Consider the following 23,690-nt stretch of genomic DNA (forward strand, 5'->3'; position numbering starts at 1 on the left):
TCTGTCTCTGTGTCTATCTGTCTCTGTCTGTCTGTCTGTCTCTATCTCTCTGTTATCTATGGGTGTGACTAGCTGCCTCAAGTTCCTGCCAGTGTGACTTCCCTGCTATGATGGATTGTGACCTGGAATTGTGAACAAATATGTCCCATCCTCTCCATAGTTGAATATTTGTAAAATAATTTTAGATGCATTTATTTTATGAGTATATGTGCACCATGTGTGTGCCTGGGGCCTCTGATGGTCAGAACAGGGCATCAGATCATCTAGAACTAGAATTGTGGATGGCTGTGAGCGACTCTGACAGGAGCTAAAGCAAGGTCCTCTATAAGAGCGACATGTCTTCTAGCTACTGAGTCATCTCTCCAGCCCTTGCTAGAGAATGTTGTCACAACAACAAAACTGGGACAGACGCTCTTCAGCACATGATGGTGTGGGAGGCCACTGACTGCATCTTTTGGATTCCCAGACTCTGTACCCATCACTCAGCTAAACCTCTGGTGTTTATAAGTTAGCCAGTCTATAGCATTCTGTTACAGCAACAGAAAACGGACTAAAATACATTGCAAAAATGACTAGAATTTTTCCCTCCATGATCCGTGCCTTTGATGATATCTACACTGTCCTTGACCCCTGCCCTTGACTTTGCAGTTCCTCCATCAAGAGATCAACAATCTCAGTTAAGAGTACCATGAGGCAGCTGCTTGCCCATATGACTACAGTGGAGTATCAGGGTATGTGCCAGCCTGGCTGGGACTGGAAGAACAACTCTGCAGAGCCCTGCTTGAGGTACTAACCCTCAGAAGGAGTGGCTTGTGAGCATAAGGTGACTGCTGAGTGAGGACCCCCAAAATGGATTGTCAAGATCACGCCCCCACAAGGCTCGGAGAGCATCATGGGATAGAAAGAGGGAAGAATACAAGAGTGGGAAGGAGGACTGAAGCAGTGTGGTAATGCTTCTGGATATGACAAGACCATCCCACTCACGAGCTCAAGCAACTGTGACACCATGCAAGGTCTGTGTGGGATTGGGGCCATCACCATCTGTCATCAAAGGGAAGAGTCCTATGTCTCTCTGAGGACTTACAGGCAGCTAATGGTTGATGGGAAGGTAGATGTCTCACCCCTCAGCCTGAGCCCCTGTAAATGACCCTACTGATGTGCATTGGTTCATGCCCCATGCCCCATGCCCCATGCCCCATGCCCCATGCCCCATGCCCCATGCCCCATGCCCCATGCCCCATACCCCACAAAGGAAAGCAAGGCAGAGACCGCTTGGGAAGAGAAGAGGACCAGACAGGAGAGAAAGGGGGACATGAGTGGGTAGTGGAAGTGAATGAAATTCAGACATTATAGATGTCACATGTGATGTATGTGATGCGTGAGATGTCACATTGAAACACGTACTTACGTACTTACTAGTTTGTTTTTACTTTGTTTTAGTTTTTTAATATTTTATGTTGTGAGCCTAACCTTTTAGCCTTTTAAGATTAAAGTTTATTATTTTAGTGTGTGTGTGTGTGTGTGTGTGTGTGTGTGTGTGTGTGTGTGTGTGTGTGTAGGTCAGATGATGACTGACAGGAATTGGTTTCTCTTCAGCAGAGACCTCCTAGCACTGCCCCCTCCCTGAAATACTGTTAAGACTTTTATGCATATGTTTGTATGTGTATGTGTATGTGTTTGTATGTGTAAATGTATGTGTATGTGTGTATGTGTATGTGTACATGTGTATGTGTATATGTGTATGTGTTTGTATGTGTATGTGTTTGTATGTGTATGTGTTTGTATGTGTATGTGTTTGTATGTGTATATGTGTATGTGTGTATGTGTATGTGTGTGTATGTGTATGTGTTTGTATGTGTATGTGTGTATGTATTTGTATGTATGTGTATGTGTATGTGTATGTGTGTGTGTGTGTATGTGTATGTGTGACTATGTGTCTGTCCATCTTTGTGTGTCTACAGGTGTCTAGAGAACCCAGAAGAGGGCACTGGATGTCCTGGAGCTGGAGTTACAGGCAGTGTGAACCACACAACCTGGGTGCTGGAACTGAACTTGCACACTAAGCCCCTGAGCCAATCTCCCCAGCCCCTGCCTCCCAATTTTTTTTTAAATAAAAAGTTTGTTTGCAGCCACAATGTGTGAGGTGGATTGTTATAGAGTTCTGACTGACGCAGAGCAAGCAAGAGTTTCAGAGCAGGGAGGTTGGTGTGTGAGGGAGAAGGAGTCCTGGGGACAGTATGCAGCCACCCCCTGTCTCACTGCTTACCTGTGTGTCCCATTAGAACGTGGACCACCTGCTGTCCCTCCACGTCCCACACAACCATGGTGCCGTCCTGGCTGCCCACCACCAGGACTTTCTCCTCCGGGCTCCATGCTATGGCAGTGATGCCTGCAGACACAGAGGTGACAGTGAGGACCTGGGCGCTCACAGCTGCGGCTTCGGCCAGAGTCTATGAGGCCCCTCCATTTATAAACAGGAAACCAAGCACAAACAGACCCAGTGGCCCATCATGGAGTCACGCAGCCAGAAAGGACAGAGACTTTAGAAGGAAGGCCTGGACTCTGCCTCCACCATGGATTCTATGTAATTAAAGACTTCTTTTTACTTTAAAGTGTGTCTGTGTCTCTGTGTATGTCTGTGTGTGTGTCTGTGTGTGTGTCTGTGTGTGTGTGTGTGTGTGTCTCTGTGTATGTCTGTGTGTGTGTCTGTGTGTGTCTGTGTGTGTGTCTGTGTGTCTGTGTGTGTGTCTGTGTGTGTGTCTGTGTGTGTGTCTGTGTGTGTGTCTGTGTGTGTCTGTGTGTCTGTGTGTGTCTGTGTGTGTCTGTGTGTGTGTCTGTGTGTGTGTCTGTGTGTGTGTCTGTGTGTGTCTGTGTATGTCTGTGTGTGTGTCTCTGTGTGTGTCTCCATGTCTGAATGTGTCTGTGTGTGTGTGTGTGTCTGTGTGTCTCTGTATGTCTGTGTGTGTGTCTGTGTGTGTGTCTGTGTGTGTCTGTGTATGTCTGTGTGTGTCTCTGTGTGTGTGTCTGTGTGTGTGTCTCTGTGTGTGTGTGTGTTTGTGTGTGTGTGTGTGTCTGTGTGTGTCTCTGTGTATGTCTGTGTGTGTGTCTGTATGTCTGTGTCTGTATGTGTGCCTGGGTCTCTGTGTGTGTGTCTCTATATGTGTGTGTGTGTGTGTGTGTGTGTGTGTGTGTGTGTTTCTGTGAGTATGTCTGGATATGTGTCCGTGTCTGTGTGTCTGTGTATGTGTCTCTGATCTCTGTGTGTCTGTGAGTGTTTGTGTACATCTCTGTGTGTGTCTGTGTGTCTCTGTGTGTGTCTTTATGGGTGTGTGTGTGAGTCTGTGTGTGTGTTTGTATATCTATGTGTGTATGTGTTTGTGTGTGTTGCTGTGTGTGTGTATGTCCCTTGTGTGTGTCTTTGTGTGTCTGTGTGTCTCTGTGTGTATCTCTGTACATGCTTATTTGTGTCTATGTGTGTGTCTATGTATGTGTTCGTGTATGTCTGTGTCTCTGTGTGTCTCTATGTATGTGTGTGTGTATGTTCCTGTGTGTCTCTGGTCTCTGTGTATCTGTGTGCATGTTTGTATATGTCTGTGTGTGTCTCTCCATGTATGTGTCTGTCTGTCTGTCTGTGTGTGTGTATGTACATGTGTAAATATATGTGTAAATCAGAGGAAAACTTGCAGGAGTAAGTTATCTCCTTCCTCCTTTCCCATCACAGGCTGGGCTGGTGAGAGGCTTGTCACCAAACCTAATGATCCTAGGAACCCACATGCTGGCTGTTCCAGCACGTTAAGAGTTCTCCCCAGTTCTCCCCAGTTCTCCCCACGAGCCTAGCCATCTGAGTTCCATCCCAGGACCATTTAAAGGCAGAAGATGACCTGCTCTGCAATGTCATCCTCAGTGTCATAGTCTATAATACGTGTACACACACATGCGTACACATGCACAGATATGCACACATACACATGCACAGACATAGGCATATGCATACACACACACACACACACAGAGGAGGAGGAGGGGAGGAAAATGGAGATTAGGCAAACAGTCTCATCTGGGTAGATTTTGGTTAAAATATTCCTGAGCCCGAGAAGTACCCAGTTAGCCTCTGATAACACCAGCCCATGACCGAGAGGGATGGCTTCGTGCAGCTAAGCATGTGGACCAGGGTTTGGATCCCCAGAACCCATGTTAATACAGCAGAGCAGAGGTCCCTGGAGGAAGCTATGTAGCTAGAAGCTGTATTGTTGAGTTTGGGCTTCATGGCATGTGCATTGTATGCATGTATAGGCAGGTAGGAGCCACCTATAATAATGAACAGAGTAACTGAGAAAGAATCTAAGGGGGACCTAAAGGACCCCTGTGCCAAAACCAAGCAGGCAGTCACCAGACAGACCTTCACATAAAGATAAAAATGAATGAGTTTTTAAAAGAAAAGAGAAGCTCGGCATGCAGAAACCAGACTTTTCTGAATGCCTTCGAGTCCTTTCCTTCTTCATGCCTCAGTTTCCCCAGATGTGAAGGGTTGATTGGTGGGGACTGTTAAGTCATGGTTGGCCCAGCTATACGGACAACCTTACTTTATTTCTTTGTTTTTCCTTTTTCTTCTCATGTACTCAAAGTTACTGTGTGATCTTGGAAACATTAACTCCCATTTTATTCCCATGTAAACAAGTCAGGAAGCGGAAGCCCAGGTGGGGCAGAGCCTCCTCAATTGCTGACTAGAGGAAGTCCGCAAAGCACAGACGCATCTGTGTCCTAGACGTGATGGAAAGCCCTGTGTCTAAAAAGGTGTTTTTATCTGAGCAAATAGTTACCCACACAACCTCCAGAACAGAGAGAAAGAGAGACAGAGACAGAGACAGAAATTATACCAATGCTCACAGGAGGAGAATATTTTCTCACAGCCTTATAGTTGGAGACATCCTAGTACTAGTTCAATGACGTAAGAGTAGAAACAAGTTCTTCTAGGTGATGCCCCTAAAAGGAAGAGGCCTGCTGTCCATCCCTCTCTCCCCTTCTTCCTGGTTTGAATGTTACCAAGACAGTAAGGGCTACAGCAGTCACCATTGGCCAGTAAGATTCACAGTGGAAGTAGACAGGGCAACTAGACTCCAAGAGTCCTGGTTCTGTGGCACCATAGGGAAGATGGAGTTTCTCTTTCTTGCTGGCCCCCCTCAGACTCCCCTCCATGGTAGCACCTTTAGCACTGTGCAGCTGCTGAGTCATTTCCTCTCTGGCTTCTGAGCAGTCACATTCTCTACTGTGGAGAGAAGCTGCCTGGGGCATGGGATAGTCAGAGCTGGAGCCTGGAGCCTTGTGAGTGTGTGGGTCTCACGATCAGTGAGATAACGAGGAGGGAGGAGGACGTGGGGAGGTGGAGAGACAAAGCTCACAGTGTGCAGACTTAGCTCGAAGCAGTTCCAGGGTCAGTTGCTAAGCAGCTGTGAGTAATGAGAGGAGGGGGCAGGGCGGGGACTTGCCTAGTAAGGGACGTGCGGAGTGTAGACAGTCATCATGGAAGAGCAGGCACAGGGTGGCTACAGAGATGGCTCAGTGGCTAAGAGCATTTGCTCTTCCAGAGAACCTGGGTTCAGTTCTCCACACCCACATCAGGCTGCTCACAACTGTCCGTGACTCAGCTCCAGGGAATCTGACAGACTGATGACCTCTGTGGGGGCCCCCATACATGTGTAGTGCACACACAGAGAGAGAAAGAGACAGAGAGACAGAGAGACAGAGAAAGACAGAGACAGAGACAGAGACAGACAGAGACAGAGAGAGACAGAGAGAGAGAGAGAGAGACAGAGAAAGACAGAGACAGAGAGACAGACAGATAGAGACAGAGAGAGAAAGAGACAGACAGACAGAGACAGAGTGAGAAACAGAGACAGACACAGAGACACAGAGACAGACAGAGATGAAGAGAAAAATTTAAAAAGAAAATGTCTTTAAAAAACAATAGCTGGGGGTTGGGGATTTAGCTCAGTGGTAGAGCGCTTGCCTAGCAAGCACAAGGCCCTGGGTTCGGTCCCCAGCTCCGAAAAAAGGAAAAGAAAAGAAAAAAAATAATAGCTATCAGGCATGGGGTGGATAACGAGTGAAAGACTGGCTGGAGGGAAGGAACGATAGATGGGTGGGTGGATGAATGGATGTTACCAATAGATGGATGAGTGGGTGTGGGGGGATAAGTGGATGAATAGACTTAGGGAAGTTTGGTGGATGGTGAGCGTGAGCGGATAAATGGATAAAGTTAGGGGGGCGGATGAGCGGATTGTGTGTGGATAGGCAGGTGATAGGTGGAAAGTAGACAGATGTGTATCGGTGGGGGTAGGCAGTGGGTGAGTTGCACAGAAGGGAACGTACGGTGACAAACTATGTCAGAACTTAATTAAGTCCTATTGAACTCTGTGGCCAGCAACTCTCTGGGACAAAACCTCAGAGGCAGGAGTCTGCCAGCCCCAGGCTCACTAGCAGTATTTACAGCAGCAATCTACAGTCCCAGGGGACACAGAAAGCCTAGTCAGCATGAGATGGCAAGGGAAGGTCCCAGTGGCACTTTGGGTCGGTCCTCCTGCCTTGCAGAGGGGAGCCCCAGAAAGCAGCTCCAAATACCTGGCACCTAGGCTCCTGATTACGCAGTGAGCTGGTGTGGGTTTTGTGATGTTGGGGGCACTCACCTTTGTGACACCCAGTGAGAGTGGCTCGAAGAGGTCCACCAGGTGGCTGCAGGAATCCTGCCAGGGGCACCAGCATTGGGTAGGGGCAGGCACGGAACCAGCTCTGGGCTTGTTGGCACAGCTGTCCAATCATTGCTGGATGAGACGTAGCGAAGAAAAGGAGTCTGGCCAGGAGTTCGGTGTATAGGATGCTCTTCTCTGCAACAAAATGAGGTGTCACCCACCTGGCTGAACCTCGACACTCCAATGAGACCTAACTTTCACAGGGCTGTGGAAGAGAAGAGAGGCTGGGAGCCCTCAGCCCAGGCCCTGCCATCCCTCCTGCGTCTATCCATCCCCCTGCCTCCTAGGCACAGGATAGCTGCTAGCTTCTAGGCTCTGTTGACCATGTCCCTTTGCCTCAAGCTCTTCCTCAAGCCAGCCACCTCAAGCCAGGGGTACCTTTGGATCAGCCTTGACTCTTGGGATCAAGAGAACCTCTCACTTCAGCTCCTCAAGTAGCTGAGATCAAGGTTCATGGTTGATGGTTGGGTTCAAGATGGCTGGAAAGTGGGCAGAGGATGGGAGGAGGGACGAATCTGAGGGCTGAAGGGAGCTGCAAGGACAGACTGGCAAATGTGCGGGGAAGGCTGGGAAGGTAAATACATGGACAGGTGAAAGAAGAAAGGAAGAGAGAAAGAGAGCGGGAGGCTCAGTGGATAGGTACGCTGTGCCCAGCTTCCAAATGCCACCTCTGCCAAAGTCCAACTCCAGGCAAGTGCTACCACCCCAAGCTGCTGTTTGACCTCATCCCTGAAGTCCATCTGGCATCCCTCTGCCCCTCTCTGCTCATGAGCCAGGGATAAGCATATCTGCTGGGCCATCGATGTATCATCCCCAATGCACAGCACAGCACAGCAAGATGGCCACAGTGGGCACTTCTGTTCAAGCCTGGTGTCCAGTCTCTCAGGAGCCTCAGACAGCAGGATTAAGAGTTCAAAGCCAGGTCGACAGTATGAGCCTGACTGAAAAGGAGCAGAGGCTAGAGCTCACCCTCAGTGGATAAACATGCTTGCTGTCAAGCCTGGTGACCTGGGTTCAATACCCAGGACCCACAAGATATAAAGAGAGAGCCAACTCCTTCAGACTGTCCTCCAACTTTCACCCACAAGTGGCTGACCACGCACGCACACACACACACAAACAAAGCATTTTTTATATGGAGAAAATTCTCAGTGGTTAAGAGCATGCACCCACATCAGGTGATTCACAATCGCCTGTAACTCAAAACTCCAGGGATCCAATTCCTCTATCCTGCACAGACGCCTAAACATATAAATAAATAAATAAATAAATAAATAAATAAATAAATAAATAAATAAATAAATAAATAAGGCTCAGAACCGGCTCCCTGAAAGCTACACTGTGGCTTGCAGGGCGGCCATGCTCGAGGAGAAATGCACCGGGAACGTGCGCTGCCTACGACGCCCTCTGGTGGTGATATCTGTTACCACACTCCATCTGCTGCCAGGTTGTAAATTAAGGAGCTTTTGCAAAGTCCTTGCTGGGGGTACATTATGGGGGATGGCTCAGTAGGTAGCGTGCTCCCCCAACATGCGTAAATCCTTGGGCTCTATCCCCAGCACCACATAAAGCAAACATAGTAGTACATCCTTGTCGTCCCAGCACTCGGGAGGTGGCAGCAAGTGGATCTGGAGTTCAAAGTCATTCTTCAGTACATGAAGAGTTCAAGACCAGCCTGGGACACACAAGACTGTGTCTTAGACAATTTACAGGAAGTATGTAGAGCCTTCAAATTCAAGGAGGGAGCCCAAAAGCAGCCTAAGAGGAAGGAACCTGGACCTGGGGAGGGAGATCGGGAATGAAGGTTTCATGGGGAAACTGTCTCCGAGGGTAGAGGGGGGTGATAATGGAGTTGCACAGCTATGGAGTGGACCTAATGCTACAGAATGCAGAGGTGGCTCTGTTGGTAAGTGCTGGCCTTACAAGCATCGGGATTTAAGTTTGATCTTCAGAACCCAGGCAAGAGCCAGCTTTCTAATTAGTGTACACTGTAACCTGGGAGGCAGAGACAGAGGCAGGGACAGACAGATCCCTGGCACTCCATGGCCATCAAAGACACACCTGACACACACACACCTATCAGAGTTTGCACTCTGACATGCAGCCGGGATTGCAGGCCCATGCTGCTGCACTGAGCTCTTAAGTGGAGCTAGGGATTTGAACTCAAGTACTCATGCTTGTACAGAGAACACTTTACTAATGAGCTATGGCCCAGACATACACATCAGACAAACACATCACACATACACACCAGACACACCCATCAGACAACATACACTAGACACATATACCACACACACCAGACACATCCATCAGACACACACACCACACACATACAGATACACACCACACACACTATACACACATACACTACACAGACATAACCATCACACACACACACACACACACACACACACACCTATCAGATATACACACCAGACATACACATCAAACACATCACACATACACACCAGACACACCCATCATATAACATACAGTAGACACATACACCACCCACACCACACACACACATACATACCACACACACTACACACACAAGACATACCCATCAGACACACACAAACAATACACACACCAGACACACTACACACACATACACACCACATACACATCAGACAAATACGGGGGACAAAGATACCCACAGGACACGCCTACCTGACACACTCACACCTATTTGACATACCCAGAACACAGCCAGAGGTATGGTTTAACAAACTCTAAGATTACAATTTCTCTTTGAAGTTTTCGACGGTTTAATTCTTTACATTTCATTTTATCTTTTTTTCTCTTTGTGTGCATGTGTGGCAGTCAATGGAGAACCTGTGGGAATCTATTCTCTCTTCCCAGCACGTGGGTCCCAGGACTGAACTCGGGTCCCCAGGCTGGCCACAAGATCCTTTATGTCATGATCCATGTACTGTTTGATCGAGGCTCTCCTTGAGCCTGTCCTCAGCTACTCTGGGATCTGCCTACTGCATCCCCGAGTTTGCACTCTGACATGCACCCGGGATTGCAGGCCCATGCTGCTGCACTGAGCTCTTAAGTGGAGCTAGGGATTTGAACTCAAGTACTCACGCTTGTACAGAGAACACTTTACTAACGAGCTATGGCCCAGAACCTATCTTTTCCGGGTTTAATTTTTCTTTTCCTCCTTCCCTCCCTCCCTCTCTCCTTCTCTCCCTCCCTCCCTCTCGCCCTCTTTCCTTCATCTTTTGTCAGCGTGTCTTACGTAGCTGAGGCAGACCTTGAACACCCAATATTCTCTCACACAGCCTGTCACCCGTTGAGTCAGGTGAGCGGCTATGCTGTTTCTCTGGGAGCCGTCAATGTTGGGGCTCTAGCCTGGGACTGCAGCACCAAGCTCAGTCTCTGCTCCCCATCCCAAATTTACTTTCAAATAAAATCTTGGGGCAGAGGAGATGGCTTCACGGACCATTAACCAGTGTTGTGGTTTGCCCTGGAGTTATCTGTATTTTGATGCTAATTCCACTGCCTCATGGACGGCTGCCAAGTCCAGTACTCAGGACTCACGTGACTTCACCGGAACCTCTCCCCATTGAATTTGTAAAATGCAGGTGAGGGCAGGTACAGGATAGAAGGAGGCCTGTCATTGGATGAGAAGGAAGGATGGGCAGGGGGAAAAGTATGAAGGAAGAGGAGGAGACTGGAATGGAAAGAGGAAGAGGAGAGGAGAGAGAGAGAGAGAGAGAGAGAGAGAGAGAGAGAGAGAGAGAGAGAGAGAGAGAGAGAGAGAGAAAGAGAAAGAAAGAGAGAAAGTGAAAGAGAGAGAAAGGAAGAAAGAGAAAGAAAGAGAGAGAAGCCGTGGCAGGACAATATGGCAGGTGATATTAAGATTCCACGCTGTACCTTTACAGGTTGTTATGAATGTTCTTAAGGGATGGGTGTGTATTGGGCTTTGTATGTTTAGGTGGGCAATTATATCTTATCGATTGGATCAGAGGTTATTGTGTTGTGTGTTCTTTCATGTGTAGATTTAAGTGTAAGAACTTGTGCGGCGGCTGGTCTGGGCCACCATGGAGTTGGGATGTGTGTTTCTGGCATGGAAACCTGCCTTGGGAACTGGATAGGTAGAGAGATTGCTGCCAGGCTCAGAGAGAGGCCTTCGGCAGTGTGATATGGGATGCAGCAGCATGGGTGGGAGGCTTTGCTGACTGAGAATTAAGATATCAAGCAGGTATCTTGGGGCACTGAGGTGCCAGACCTAGCGGGATAAGAGACAGCCTTTTATTTTTTATATTTTTAGAACAACAAACCAGGGCTACATGATAGGGAGAAATGAAACCTTGTCCTCTGATCTCCTCCACATGTGTGTTATGCATGCACATACTCCCATAGAATAAAAATATAAATGCACTTAAGTAGATAAAAAAAAAAAATAACACGTGAAACAGGACGCCATCCGAAGCACCAACTGACTAACCTGAGAGACCCTCAAGCCCAGAAGAAGGGGTAGTTTTCACAAAGCTGCACATGGTGGCTACACCTGTTACCACAACCGAGGTAACCGAGCGAGATTGTGGCTTTGAGGCCAAATTAAGTTACACAGTAAGAATCTGTCTTGAGGGAATGTACTGGCTGGTGTTGTGTGTCAACTTGACACAAGCTGGAGTTATCACAGAGAAAGGAGCCTCAGTTGTGGAAATGCCTCCTTGAGGTCCAGCTGTATGGCCTTTTCTCAACTAGTGATCAAGAGAGGAGGGCCCAGCCCACTGTGGGCAGTGCCATCCCTGGACTGGTGATCTTGGGTTCTACAAGAGAGCAAGCTGAACAAGCCAGGGGAAGCAAGGCAGCAAGTAACATCCCTCCATGGCCTCTGTATCAGCTCCTGCTTCCTGACCTGCTGGAGTTCCATTCCTGACTTCCTTTGGTGATGAACAGCAATGTGGAAGTGTAAGCTGAATAAACCCTTTCCTCCCCACCTTGCTTCTTGGTCATGATGTTTTGTGCAGGAATAGAAACCCTGACCAAGACAAGGAAGGAAAGACAATCTTCAAAGAGCATGTGCTTTTCTCCTTTGTGTGTGTGCACATGTGTGTACATATATGTGGTTTGTTCAAGCAGGGTCTCACACCATAACTCACGCTATGTAATCCAGGCTAGCATTGAATTTGGAATAGTTCTCTGGCCTCAGGTCCCTGAGTTCTGGGGAAGCAGGTGCATTGCCCCATCTGCCTACAGTGATTATTCTGTGTGTGTTCTATGCATATGTGCACTGCCATATGCATGCTCCATGTGTGCATGTTTGCATGCTCCTGTGTGTGCATGCTTATCTGCATATGATCATATGTGCATGTGTGCATGTTTGCATGCCTGTGTATGCATGCTTATGTGTGTCTTATGTGTGTGCATGTTCAAGTATGCATTCACATGCCTGTATGTATACATGCTCATGTGTTCATATTTGCATACTCATGTATATGTGCATGCATGTGCATGGTCACTGGTCACACTGGTCAGTGGTCACTGTCAGGTGTCTTTTTCATCCACTCTCCACTTTGTTATGAGAGTCTCGCTGACCTCAGAGCTCACTTTGGTTTTCATATGAGGGTCTTGCTGACCTCAGAGCTCACGAGTTCAGCTGGACTAACTGGCCGGCAGATCCTTCACCCCACACCAAGCACTAGAGATGTGCAGCACCACAATGGCTTCTTCTGTGCACGCTGGGGATCTAAGGGCAAGTCAGCCCACTCTCATGGCAAGCACTTTGCTAACTGAGCCATCTTTTCAACCCCTGCAATTCTCCTTTTTTCCTGGATTTCTTCAGTTAAAAATCCTTTGGGAGGCAGAGGAGGTGATCTTTGAAGGCCAGTCTGGTCTACAGAGTGAGTTCCAGGACAGCCAGGGCTACACAGAGAAACCCTGTCTTGAGAAACAAACAACAAAAACAAAATTCATGGGACCGATTTTGTCTCCTGTTATTAAGTCTGGACACAATTTCCCTCATACCCTGAAATATTTCCTGTCTGAACCTGTCTAAAGAAAAACTCAGGTCCAGAGGGAGGGACAGCATCGGTTTTTCAGGTTTTGTTCCAAAGTTCTTCCTGGCTGCATTCCAAATTCTACAAGTTAGTTTTGAAAGAGGCATCATGGGGTTAGACAAGAAAGTGACATAATGAATGGAGACAGACACATATAGATGTGTGAATGGGTGGATATATTTGTGAATGGAAGGTTGGGGGATCAGTGGGTAGATGGGTGATGGATAGACAGATGAATGAATGGGCAGATGGATGGATGGGATGGGTGGAGAGATTTGTGAATGGAAGGCTGGGGGATCAATGGGTAGATGGGTAGATGGATAGACAGGTGGATGAATGGGTGGATGGGCAGATGGACCAGTGATTGACAGATGGATGTGTAGGTTGGTGAAAGATCAACTTGCAGTCAGGGAAGAATGTGTTTCTGGAGACCGTGAACAACATAGCCTGTCAGCCTGGACACTCACCCAGACCCCGGAGCTCCACAGCAGGGCGGCACAGCTGGATGGCTTCTCTGACCAGACTGACCTCAGGAGAGTCCATGTGAGGGGCACACATGTCAAAGTCATCCAGCAGGTCCTCAATGCCCCCAGAGATGCCCCGGCAGGAGATCCAACTCATGTTCCCTGTGGAGAACAAGGGGTGGATCATTCTGAGAGCTAGAGAGTGGCCATCCTGTCTTTCTAGGCTCATAAACTCTGTATTTCTGGCGCTGAAGCTGATGAGTCTCTGTGGTGGGCACTGAGCTGTGGTCGATGCAACATGGAGCCATGACCAGGACTCCACTCCAGATGCTACCAGCAGCCTCTGCCTGCAGTGTGACTCTCAGAAATGTGTCCTGGATTTGTCAGGTGTCTCCTGAGTAAGAATGTCTGTTGTTTGAAAATCACAGGTATGGGCAGTGGGTGGCAAAACAGGTGGATGGAACAGGTACTTAGATAGACTGAGGGGTGGGCAGGTTAATGAGTAGATGAATGGACAGAAAGTTGCCTAAGTGGACAAATGGACGAGAGACAGATGAGTGGAGGATGGATGGGCGGAGGTTGGTACTGAAGGGAAAACTACAGAGTTAAGCCAGTAAAGTTGTGACAGATAGATGAAAGGATAGATAAATGGACATATGGATGGATGAGTGGACAGATGGACAAACGGACAGACAGATGGACAGATGGATGCGTGGATGGATGGATGGATAGATGGATAGATGGATGGATGAGTGGATGGACAGACAGACAAATGGACAGATGAATGGATGGATGGATGGATGAGTGGATGGACAGACAGACAAATGGACAGATGAATGGATGGACAGATAGACAGATGAATGGACAGATGGATGGTTGGGTGAGTGGATGGATGGTGGATGAGTGGATGGATGGATGGATGAGTGGATGGATGGATGGATGGATGGATGGATGGTTGGGTGAGTGGGTGAGTGGATGGAGATGGATGGATGGATGGATGGATGGATGGATGGATGAACATATGGACAGATGGACAGACAGATGGATGGATGGACAGACAAATGGATGGATGGATGGATGGATGGATGGATGGATGGATGGATGGATGGATGGATGAGTGGATGGACAGATGGATGAGTGGACGGATGGACAGACAGATGGATGGACAAATGGATGGATGGATGGATGGATGATGGATGAGTGGATGGACAAACGGATGATGGATGAGTGGATGGACAGACAGATGGATGGACGGACAGATGGATGGATAGGTAGGTGAAGCCTCTAAGCCCTCATGATCTTTGTCATGGCCCCCTTACCCAGCACCTCCTGCTTTAACTCCTCCAAGCAGCCTGCATGCAGCAGATGGAAGGGCAGTTCAGTCAGCTTCCTCCAGTTGGCCACTGTGCCTGAGAACCACAGTGGCTGTGGGGCCACCTGGTGGAGGTGAGAAGTGGCGTTAGCTTGGGCTTGAATTCAAGTGCTTCCTTCATGCCACAAACACTGGCCAAGGTGGCACCAGATGGTGCTGGAGGAGACAGGAACATAGCAGCAAACAGAGATACCCATCACCTCCCACAGAAGGCTGGGACAGAAGAAGGGACCTGGGGCTTGAGCAATTCAAGGATGAGGCATGTAGGGATATGGGAAAGTTCTGCTGAAGGTGGGACATTGGAGCTGGGCCTCCAAGTCTGTCTGCTAAAATACCTCAGAGCAGTGGCATTGTCGGGCACTGTGGTGCTCACCTGCAGTCCCCCAGCCTCAGGAGGCAGAGACAGGAGGATTGCTCTCCCTTAAGTTCTAGGCCAACATAGATAGAAAGAAGAGACTCCCATCTCCAAAACAAAAACAAACACACACAACAATAACAAAAACAAAGATGCAGTGATAGACAAAGACCTGGAGCTTAGCACAGAGAGCTTAGGCAGACCCTCATAAAGCCGGAGAGACTCAGACAGGGCAGCAGATGAGCCTTGGTAGACAGGCTAACCAGCTCAAACTGGAGATGGAGGTACTGGGGAGCTATAGGGGTATCAAAGAAGAGGCTTGGCCAGAGTGCGTTCTAGAACTGTTCCTTGTGTAAACAGGGTGAAGCGAAGCAGGGGGTCCCAGGCTAGGAGAGCAGAGAGGAAATCCTGAAGGCTGTCAAAGGCAGAGGTGGCTGAGCTGACCTGAGCTCCGAGCTGGGGACATGGGAACAGCATCCTCAGTGTCCATAACACGGAGGCCCACAAGGAAAGGACCAGGAAGAACTGTATGCAAGACTAGTCGGAGTGGGTCTCCCTGAGTATGGGGGTGTTGTTCTTTGCTCACTTCTGTGTGTACCCCAGTCATCATAATGTACCTATGTGTGTGTGTGTGGTACACACACGTGTGTGCGCAGTACAGACAGTTCTTCCTCAGTTGCTCTCCATGTGCCTTTCCGAGACAGGCTGACGCTGAATCACACCAGCTGTGCTAGACAGACTGGCCATCAAGTCCCAGAGAGCCACCAAATACCCCATGATGGGCCTTTGGTCTAGGTTAGTTTTGTCTTATGAGGTGTAGTCTTGCCACTATGCAGCCCTGGAACTCACGTTATAGATCAAGCTGGACTTGAACTCATAGAGATTCGCCTACCTTTGCCTCCTGAGTGCTGGGATTAAAGGTGTGACTCCTACCGTGCCTGATCGTGTCTGCCCTTTTTTGGGTTTACTTTATGTATATGGGTGGTTTTGCCTGGATGTATACCTGTGTGCCATATAGGTACCGAGCCCACGGATGCCAGAAGAGGGTGTTGGATGCTTTGGTACTGGACTTACAGATGTGAGCAGCCATTTTGTGTGTGTGTGTGTGTGTGTGTGTGTGTGTGTGTGTGTGTGTGCTGGAAACCAAACTGGTATTCTCGGCTTTCTCTAGCCCCTGGCTTTTTAATGCGGATTCACGTGTTCAGCCGAAGCGTAAGTCTTCATCTAAAGCAGAGTCACAGCCCCCTGCTGAGATTCAGCTCAGCGTCGCCTGCTAAGAGCAGGGAGGCTGCTTCTTCCTGGCTCAGCAGCTGACAGTGGAAGGTGGAGCGTTTTCATCCAGCCCGGTGTTGACTGACATTTTCGTTTTGTCCTCATCAATGGCGCACGTCCCATAAATACTTAGTGCAAAACAGCACCCGTGTGCCTACTGAGACCTGCACCCAGAACTGCTTTTCAGGGCTGAGGGGTTGCCCGTGAGAGGGAACCAAAGGGGATTCAGAGGGCGTTTTGAGTGGAAAAGAGGGGAAAGGACAGTTATGGCGAAGTGTGGCTCTGAGAGTGGAGTGGCCAGTGGCCTCACCTTGCGGTCCAGGTTCAGGGGCTTCCCCACTAGTGGCAGGGTGATAAGTTTCTTGATCCCCTGGCTCCAGGCTCCAGAGAAGAATTCAGCTAGCACACCATGCCTCTTGGCTCTCTCAGGCCCAGACAGATATCGAACTTGAATCACCTGGGACAGCTGTCTGTGGAGAAAGGATGCAGGCTGATGGCCCAGGGACAGTGCAGGCTCAGAGGCTGTCCGATCACCCCTGCCCTGAAACTGGTCTCTCCTAAAATGGCCTCCTGCCTCCTCTCTCTCTCCTCTCTCTCTCTCTCTCTCTCTCTCTCTCTCTCTCTCTCTCTCTCTCTCTCTCTCTCTCCCCCCCTCTGTAGAAGTGATTGCTCCAAACCTCATGACTTGAGTTCAATACTTGCTGCTTACATCAGGGGAGGAGAAAACCAATTCCCAAAGTTGTCCTCTGACCTACACACACACACACACACACACACACACACACACACACACACACCATGGCACGCACCCATCCACACAGATACAGAAAATAATAAATAAACGTAAAAGGAACCTTTGACCTGGCATGGTGGTACATGAGTGTCATTGCAGCCATTCAAGAGACAGGAGGGTAACAAGTTGAACTCGTGTGTGGTTAGACCAGCTTGGGCAACTTAACAAGGCATAATGGGAAATTGAAAAGTGAAAAGGTGGGGTTGGGGATTTAGCTCAGTGGTGAGAGCGCTTGCCTAGGCAAGGCCCTGGGTCTGGGTCCTCAGCTCCGGGATGGGGGGTGAAAAGGGGTCCAGAGTACAGCGTTTTAGTGGATAAATTTTGTTCTATGCAAGCATAAGGATCTGAGTTCAAATCCCCAGCTCACATGTCAAAGCCTGCTGAGGTGGGAAGAACCTGCAGCCCCAGCACTTGGGAGGGAACAGAAACAAGAGGAGTCTGGGAGTTCGGTTGCACAGCTAGTGTGCTGAACGGGCGATCTCCAGGTTCAGTGAAACATCCTATCTCAAAACACGGTGAAGAGTGATGGAGGAAAAACCTGAGGTCAACCTCTGTCCTCCAAATGTGCACACAGCTTGGATGAGAGTACCCCACACAAATGCATACCACGCACACACAGGATGAAAAAAGGGGGCTGAGGTATGGCTGGGGGTGGAGCCCCTGCCTAGAATCCTCCAGTGAGAGGTTGGGGGTGTGGCTCGGGGGTGGAGCCTCTGCCTAGGATCCATCAGTGAGGGGCTGGGGGTGTGGCTCAGGGGTGGAGCCTCTGCTTGGGGTTTCATAGCACCGCACATAACACTCAAATGAATGCACAAACCCCACAAATTTAGGTACGTAGGGTTTACACTGGAACCTGACTCACACTAGCTTGCCTGACTACCCCAGAAAAGGAAATCAAGGATTTGGTTGGCAGCCTTTGCTCTCAGGGTCCCACAAAGACAGTGTCCCTTCTTAGGGCCTACCTGTGTGCAATGGCCAGTAGAATGCAGCCGTCCACAGGCCTCCTGACCAGGCAGTGTCCCAGGTCCCGGCGGAGCCGCACCCACAGCAGGGGCGGGAAGCGCAGCAGCTCTTTGCTGGGTGGAGTCCAATCCCGGTACACAGCCTGCAAGACTTCATCATCCAAAGACAACACATCCTTCAGCTCTGCCTCTGAGAGACCGTACCTGTGGGTGAGGGGACACAGCACACTGTGACCTGTGAGGAGGATGCGAGGGACCATGTAGGCAGCTTCTGTCAGAGAACCTCCAGATCAGTTTGGACTAATACACCCCGCAAGTACCAAGGACGGGCTGATGCACAGAGCACTACAGACACAGCCTCTTCATGCACATCTGCAGAACCATGCACAAGCTCAGGGGGGCCTCGGGCATGCAGTGACCTCTGTTATCACTGCACTGGGGAGATGGAGTCAGAAAGATCAGGAGCTCAAGGTCATCCTTGATTACATAGTGAGTTCTAGGACAGCCTGGGCTACACACACACACACACACACACACACACACACACAATTTTTTTAAAAGATTTATTCATTTATTATATATAAGTACCCTGTAGCTGTCTTCACACACCAGAAGAGGGCATCAGATCTCTTTACAGATGGTTGTGAGCCACCATGTGGTTGCTGGGAATTGAACTCAGGACCTCTGGAAGAGCAGTCGGTGCTCTTAACCACTGAGCCATCTCTCCAGCCCACACACACAATTTTTTAAGGGCTGGAGAGAGAGTGCCTTTCGGAGACAGGACTGAGTTCAATTCCAGCACCCAAGTCAGGCAGCTCCTGGAGGATCTGACCTGCAGTGAGGTGCACAGACCAGCACGCTGGCATTGCACACAACTATCAGAATAGTTTAGAGCCGGACATGGTAGCAGGCACTGGGAGGCAGAAGTAGATGGATCTCTATGAGTTCAAGGCCAGCCAGTCTACATAGCAGGTTCCAGGACAACCCTAGCTATGTAGAAAGACACTGTCTCAAAAAACAAACAAATAAATAAACACAGGGCCGGAGAGATGGCTCAGTGGTTAAGAGCACTGACTGCTCTTCCAGAAGTCTTGAGTTCAACTCCCAGCAACCACATGGTGGCTCACAACCATCTGTAATGAGATCTGATGCCCTCTTCTGGTGTGTCTGAAGACAGCAACAGTGTACTCTTTTTTTTTTTTCTTTTTTCTTTTTTTCGGAGCTGGGGACCGAACCCAGGGCCTTGCGCTCGCTAGGCAAGCGCTCTACCGCTGAGCTAAACCCCCAACCCCAACAACAGTGTACTCTTAACATAAAAGAATAAATACATTTTTAAAAATATTTTTAAAAAAGAAGTATTTAATAAAAATAAATAAAAATAGAGTTGAGATGATGTACAGAGACATACATGCTTAGTATGCACAAACATGTGTGTTCACTATAAATTATTTATAGTACATATTATATCCATGTTATGCATATAGATACTAGAATTTATTATATTGAGCTGGCAATATGGCTCAGAGGGTGAAGGCAACAGTGCCAACGTAAACCATGCCAGTTCCACCTGGGACCCACACAGTGGAAGGAGAGAACCGACTCCTGCAAGTTGTCCTCTAGAAGTAGAGGCAGGAAGATCTCTGTGAGTTCAAGGCCAGCCTGGTCTACACAGTGAGTTCTAAGCTAGCCAAGGATACATAATGAGGCCTGAAAAAGAAAATCAACGCAGAGAGGAAAATGTTCCTTTTGCTACATGGTGTTTTACTAAGGGGAGCCGGGGCGGGAGCTCAAGGCAGATTCTTACCTGGAGGCTGGAACTGAAGCCCTAGGGGTTGGCATTGCCCACATTGGGCTGGGCCCTCCTATCAACTAGTAATTTAAAAAATGCTCCACAGACTTGCCCGTGGGCCACTCCTCTGAGGCTTTCTCTGCCTGGGGTATCAGATCAACAACTGAGATCCATCACCACAAAAGATGTCTATATATGATCACAATACCTTACCCCTTACCTCTCCTCCCCTCTCTGAATTAAGGACAGGAGAGAGGGTTCAGTAGTTAAGAATGCTAGCTACTTAATAAAATAACCAATACAAATTTTTTAAAAAAAGAATGCTTGCTACTCTTGCAAAGGATCTTGATTTGTTTTCTAGCACCCTCATCCAGCGACTCACAACCAGGTCTCAGGGGTCTGACACCCTCTTCTGGCCTCTGCAAACACCTGCATTCGTGTGCACAACCCCCACCTCCGAGACACATGCATTCACATAGATAAAAATGAAAGAAATCTTTAACATCTAAATTGAGCTGGGTGTGGTTTCGCATGCCTTTAATCTCAGCAGTCAAGAGGCAGAGGCAGGAGGATCTTACTGAGTTCAAGGCCAGCTTGGTCTACTGAGTGAGTTCCAGAGGAGCCTGGGCTATGCAGAGAAACCCTGTCTCAAAACAAACAGACAAACGAAAAGCTGAGAGGATAATGAAGCAAATGAAACACACACACACACACACACACACACACACACGACACTGAGGCAGGGGCCAGAGAGCGTCACACGATCTATCCTCTCAACACAGCCGCAAAGACCAAGACGAAGACCGACAGCCCTCGTAATAAAACGCCCTGACCATCGGGAGGCAGAGGCTGTTAGGCAGACAATCCCAGGCCACAGGCCACCCTGGCAAGGAAGCCACAGGTCGAGTCGCTGCAGTCAGCCGGCTACGACACAGCCACAGTCACCAGCAGAGGACTAAATGTGCAAGCCTGGGCCACCGGCTCACAGCTTAGACTCCAGTGGCTCCTCCCTCACACACAGTCCAGGGCCAGCTTCTGCTGCTGCTACCACGTTCTGGTCCGGTCCTCCTGTTTCAAGGAACAATCAAACGCACACACACACACACACACACACACACACACACACACACCACACACATGCACAGACAACGTGTACACATGCAGGGAACACACACACACACACACACAGATATATACACATGCACAGACAACGTGTACACATGCAGGAACACACACACACACACACATGCACACACGCACGCACGCACAGATATATATACACACATGCATGCACCTACATGAGGACACACACACAGATGTGCTTCACACACACATATCACATACATGCACAGACACGTGTACACATGCAGGAACACACACACACATACATGCACCCACTGATATGCCCACAGGCCTACCAGAGCCAGACAAAACCTTCTTCCTAAGACTTTCCCCTCTGTCGACTCCATGTGTCAAGGCAATCAAAGTGGACCCCAGCAGCCACCACAGTCCTGAGGTGATAACGGCTACAGGTGACAAAGTGACCGCCAGCACCTTGTGCACATGCCAACTGAAATCAAAAGTGGAACACGAATGTCACTCTGTCTTCTCCCAGGATTTGAAGTCTTAGCCAGGATAATAAACCAATAAAAAGAAATTAGATGCGGGGTTGGAGAGGTGGCTCAGTGGTTAAGAGCACTGGCTGCTCTTCCAGAGGTCCTGAGTTCAAATCCCAGCAACCCTATCTAAAAACCCTAAGGCCTCACCAGGAAACTCTTGGAGCTGACAAACTCTTTCTAACAAAGCAGTAAGGTACAAAATCTATGGGGACTGGAGAGATGTCTTAGTGGTTAAGAGCACTGTCTGCTCTTCCAGAGGTCGTGAGTTCAAATCCCAGCAACCACATGGTGGCTCATGACCATCTGTAATGGAATCTGATGCCCTCTTCTGGTGTGTCTGAAGACAGCTACAGAGTACTCTCATACATAAAATAAATACATTTTAAAAAAAAATCTGCATGCAGGTCGGGGCCCAGGCTCAATCATGCAGCACATGCCTAACCTCCACAAAACACAGGCTCTGTTCACATCCCTGAAGAGGAGGGTTATGGCTGCGGGGAGGAGAACCTGCTCTGGGAGAGTCAGGACCTTAGTGTAGGTCCTCGGCCTCCCAATAAAAGGCTGGGTGTGGCTATGTGGGTGTGGCCCAAGCCTGGAGACAGGAATGCTGGGCTCACTGGGGTCAGCCTAGATCCAGGTTCAGCAAGAGAGCCTGTCTCAAAGGAGTGATGTGGACAGCGAGAGAGTTGGATGCCCAAAGTCCTATGGCTTCAGAGTGTGCACACTGTACACACACAACCAATCAACAGAAAAGAAAGAGGGAGGGGGAGGGGAAAGGTCGGAGGAAGGGAGGAGGAAGGGAGGAAGAAAGGTAAGAGGGAGGGAGGGAAGGAGAGAGGGGAAAGGGGGGCAGGAGGAGGGAGGAATGGAAGAAAGGGATGGAAGGAGGGAGGAAGAGGACAGAGGGAGGGAGAGCAGGAGGAGAGAAAGAGGGGGAGGAAGGCAAACTTACCTGGAAGACACAATGTAGCCCAGCACATGAGCCACCAGCAGCTGCCCGTGTGTCTCCTCCAGGCGGATACAGAACTGATGTGTAGCTTCCTCTGCTGTGGTGGCCAAGGGCACTGGCACAGTGAAGGAGGCCCACTTCCGGGCCTCCTCGAAGGCCAGCCTTAGCCTCCCGGGGTGGCCGCACTCTGGGAGGCTGGCCCAGAGGACATCCCTCTGACCCGGGCTCAGCATCCTCCTCTCTGCAGCCAGCAGCAGCTGGATGAACTCCTGGCCTTGACTTCCAGACAGGGCCTTCACCTCCCAGTAGGCGCTGGGGTCCTTGAGGGTCTGTTGCAGGTTGCGTAACACCTGCTGGCCAGAGCACGCGGAGAGGACGAGGTGCACCCTCGGAGGACACTTGAGGGGCAGCCAAGAGACCCTCGGAGAATGGCGTACGGAATCCAGGTCATCCACAGAGTCCAGGAGCAACACCAGGGACTCGAAGTTCCTCTGGGACACGGTGTGGAGTAGGGTGTGGAAGAAGTGGCCCACCCTGCTGTGAGCCTCCAGGACCTGGGCCGGGGGCAATGGCAGCCCATATGCCAAGCACAGCTGGAAAGACAGGCTCCTGAGAAGGCTGCGGGCATCCAGGCTCAGTTTTGACGTCCCCAGCAGCCTCAGGACAGCCACTGTCTTGTGGCCAAGCAGCTCTGGTACCTGCTGGGCTAGCTTGCACATGAGGGAGGTCTTCCCAATGCCTGGGGGTCCAAAGAGAACCAAGGGAGTATGCGTCCGGCTCTCATCCTGTCTGAGCCGCTGCTTGAGCTGGGCCAGGAGCTCCTGGTGGCCACAGAACACCTTGGTAGACTCTGTGCTCTGCCAGAGGTGGTGACGGATCTCTTGGTAGAGCCAACCCAGCTCCTGCCTGGCCAACTCCAGCTCTCGGAGCTGCTCCAGGACCTGATGGTTGGTCCTGGCTACAAACTGCTCACTCAGTTGCTTCAGGTACCGGGCGTGAGTCTTGTTCTTGGGGTTGACCAGGTCGCGGCTCCAGGGCAGGTGGTGGGACTTTAGGGCTCCAGGCTGAGCGTCCAGTATGCGCCCTTTAAGACCGCTGAGAAGACTCTGGGCATTGGTATCTAGGCAGCCATCTGCCAGCCGATCCACCATCTTCAGACAGCAATCATCCAAGATGTGTTTGCTGAGGTCCTGAACGTCTCTCAGGAAGACGGTAGCTCCCTGGTCCCCTTGTGCTGAGTTTAGTAGGCCATGCTCAATCTCCCACTCAATGACTACGAAACAGAGGGGGCAAAAGGAGTCATCACAGTTACAGAGGCCTGAGAGGGACTGCTGGGAAACATGCTCAGA

At 49.6% G+C, this 23,690-nt stretch overlaps 1 protein-coding gene across 1 annotated transcript in view; it reads right to left on the reverse strand.

The window, feature by feature from the left end:
* Nucleotides 1-23,690, reverse strand: part of Nwd1 (NACHT and WD repeat domain containing 1) — a 47,181-nt gene that overhangs the window by 18,928 nt on the left and 4,563 nt on the right. Inside the window, exons 2-8 of the mRNA XM_032919049.1 lie at nucleotides 22,345-23,614; nucleotides 17,985-18,188; nucleotides 16,540-16,699; nucleotides 14,550-14,667; nucleotides 13,234-13,392; nucleotides 6,684-6,881; nucleotides 2,267-2,389 (exon numbers count right to left, since the gene is read on the reverse strand). Of these exons, the coding sequence (XP_032774940.1) occupies nucleotides 2,267-2,389; nucleotides 6,684-6,881; nucleotides 13,234-13,392; nucleotides 14,550-14,667; nucleotides 16,540-16,699; nucleotides 17,985-18,188; nucleotides 22,345-23,614 (2,232 nt within the window). The remainder of the gene's footprint in view (nucleotides 1-2,266; nucleotides 2,390-6,683; nucleotides 6,882-13,233; nucleotides 13,393-14,549; nucleotides 14,668-16,539; nucleotides 16,700-17,984; nucleotides 18,189-22,344; nucleotides 23,615-23,690) is intronic.

The sequence above is a fragment of the Rattus rattus genome, chromosome 13, assembly GCF_011064425.1.
Source record: "Rattus rattus isolate New Zealand chromosome 13, Rrattus_CSIRO_v1, whole genome shotgun sequence".
Classification (NCBI taxonomy): Eukaryota; Metazoa; Chordata; class Mammalia; order Rodentia; family Muridae; genus Rattus; species Rattus rattus.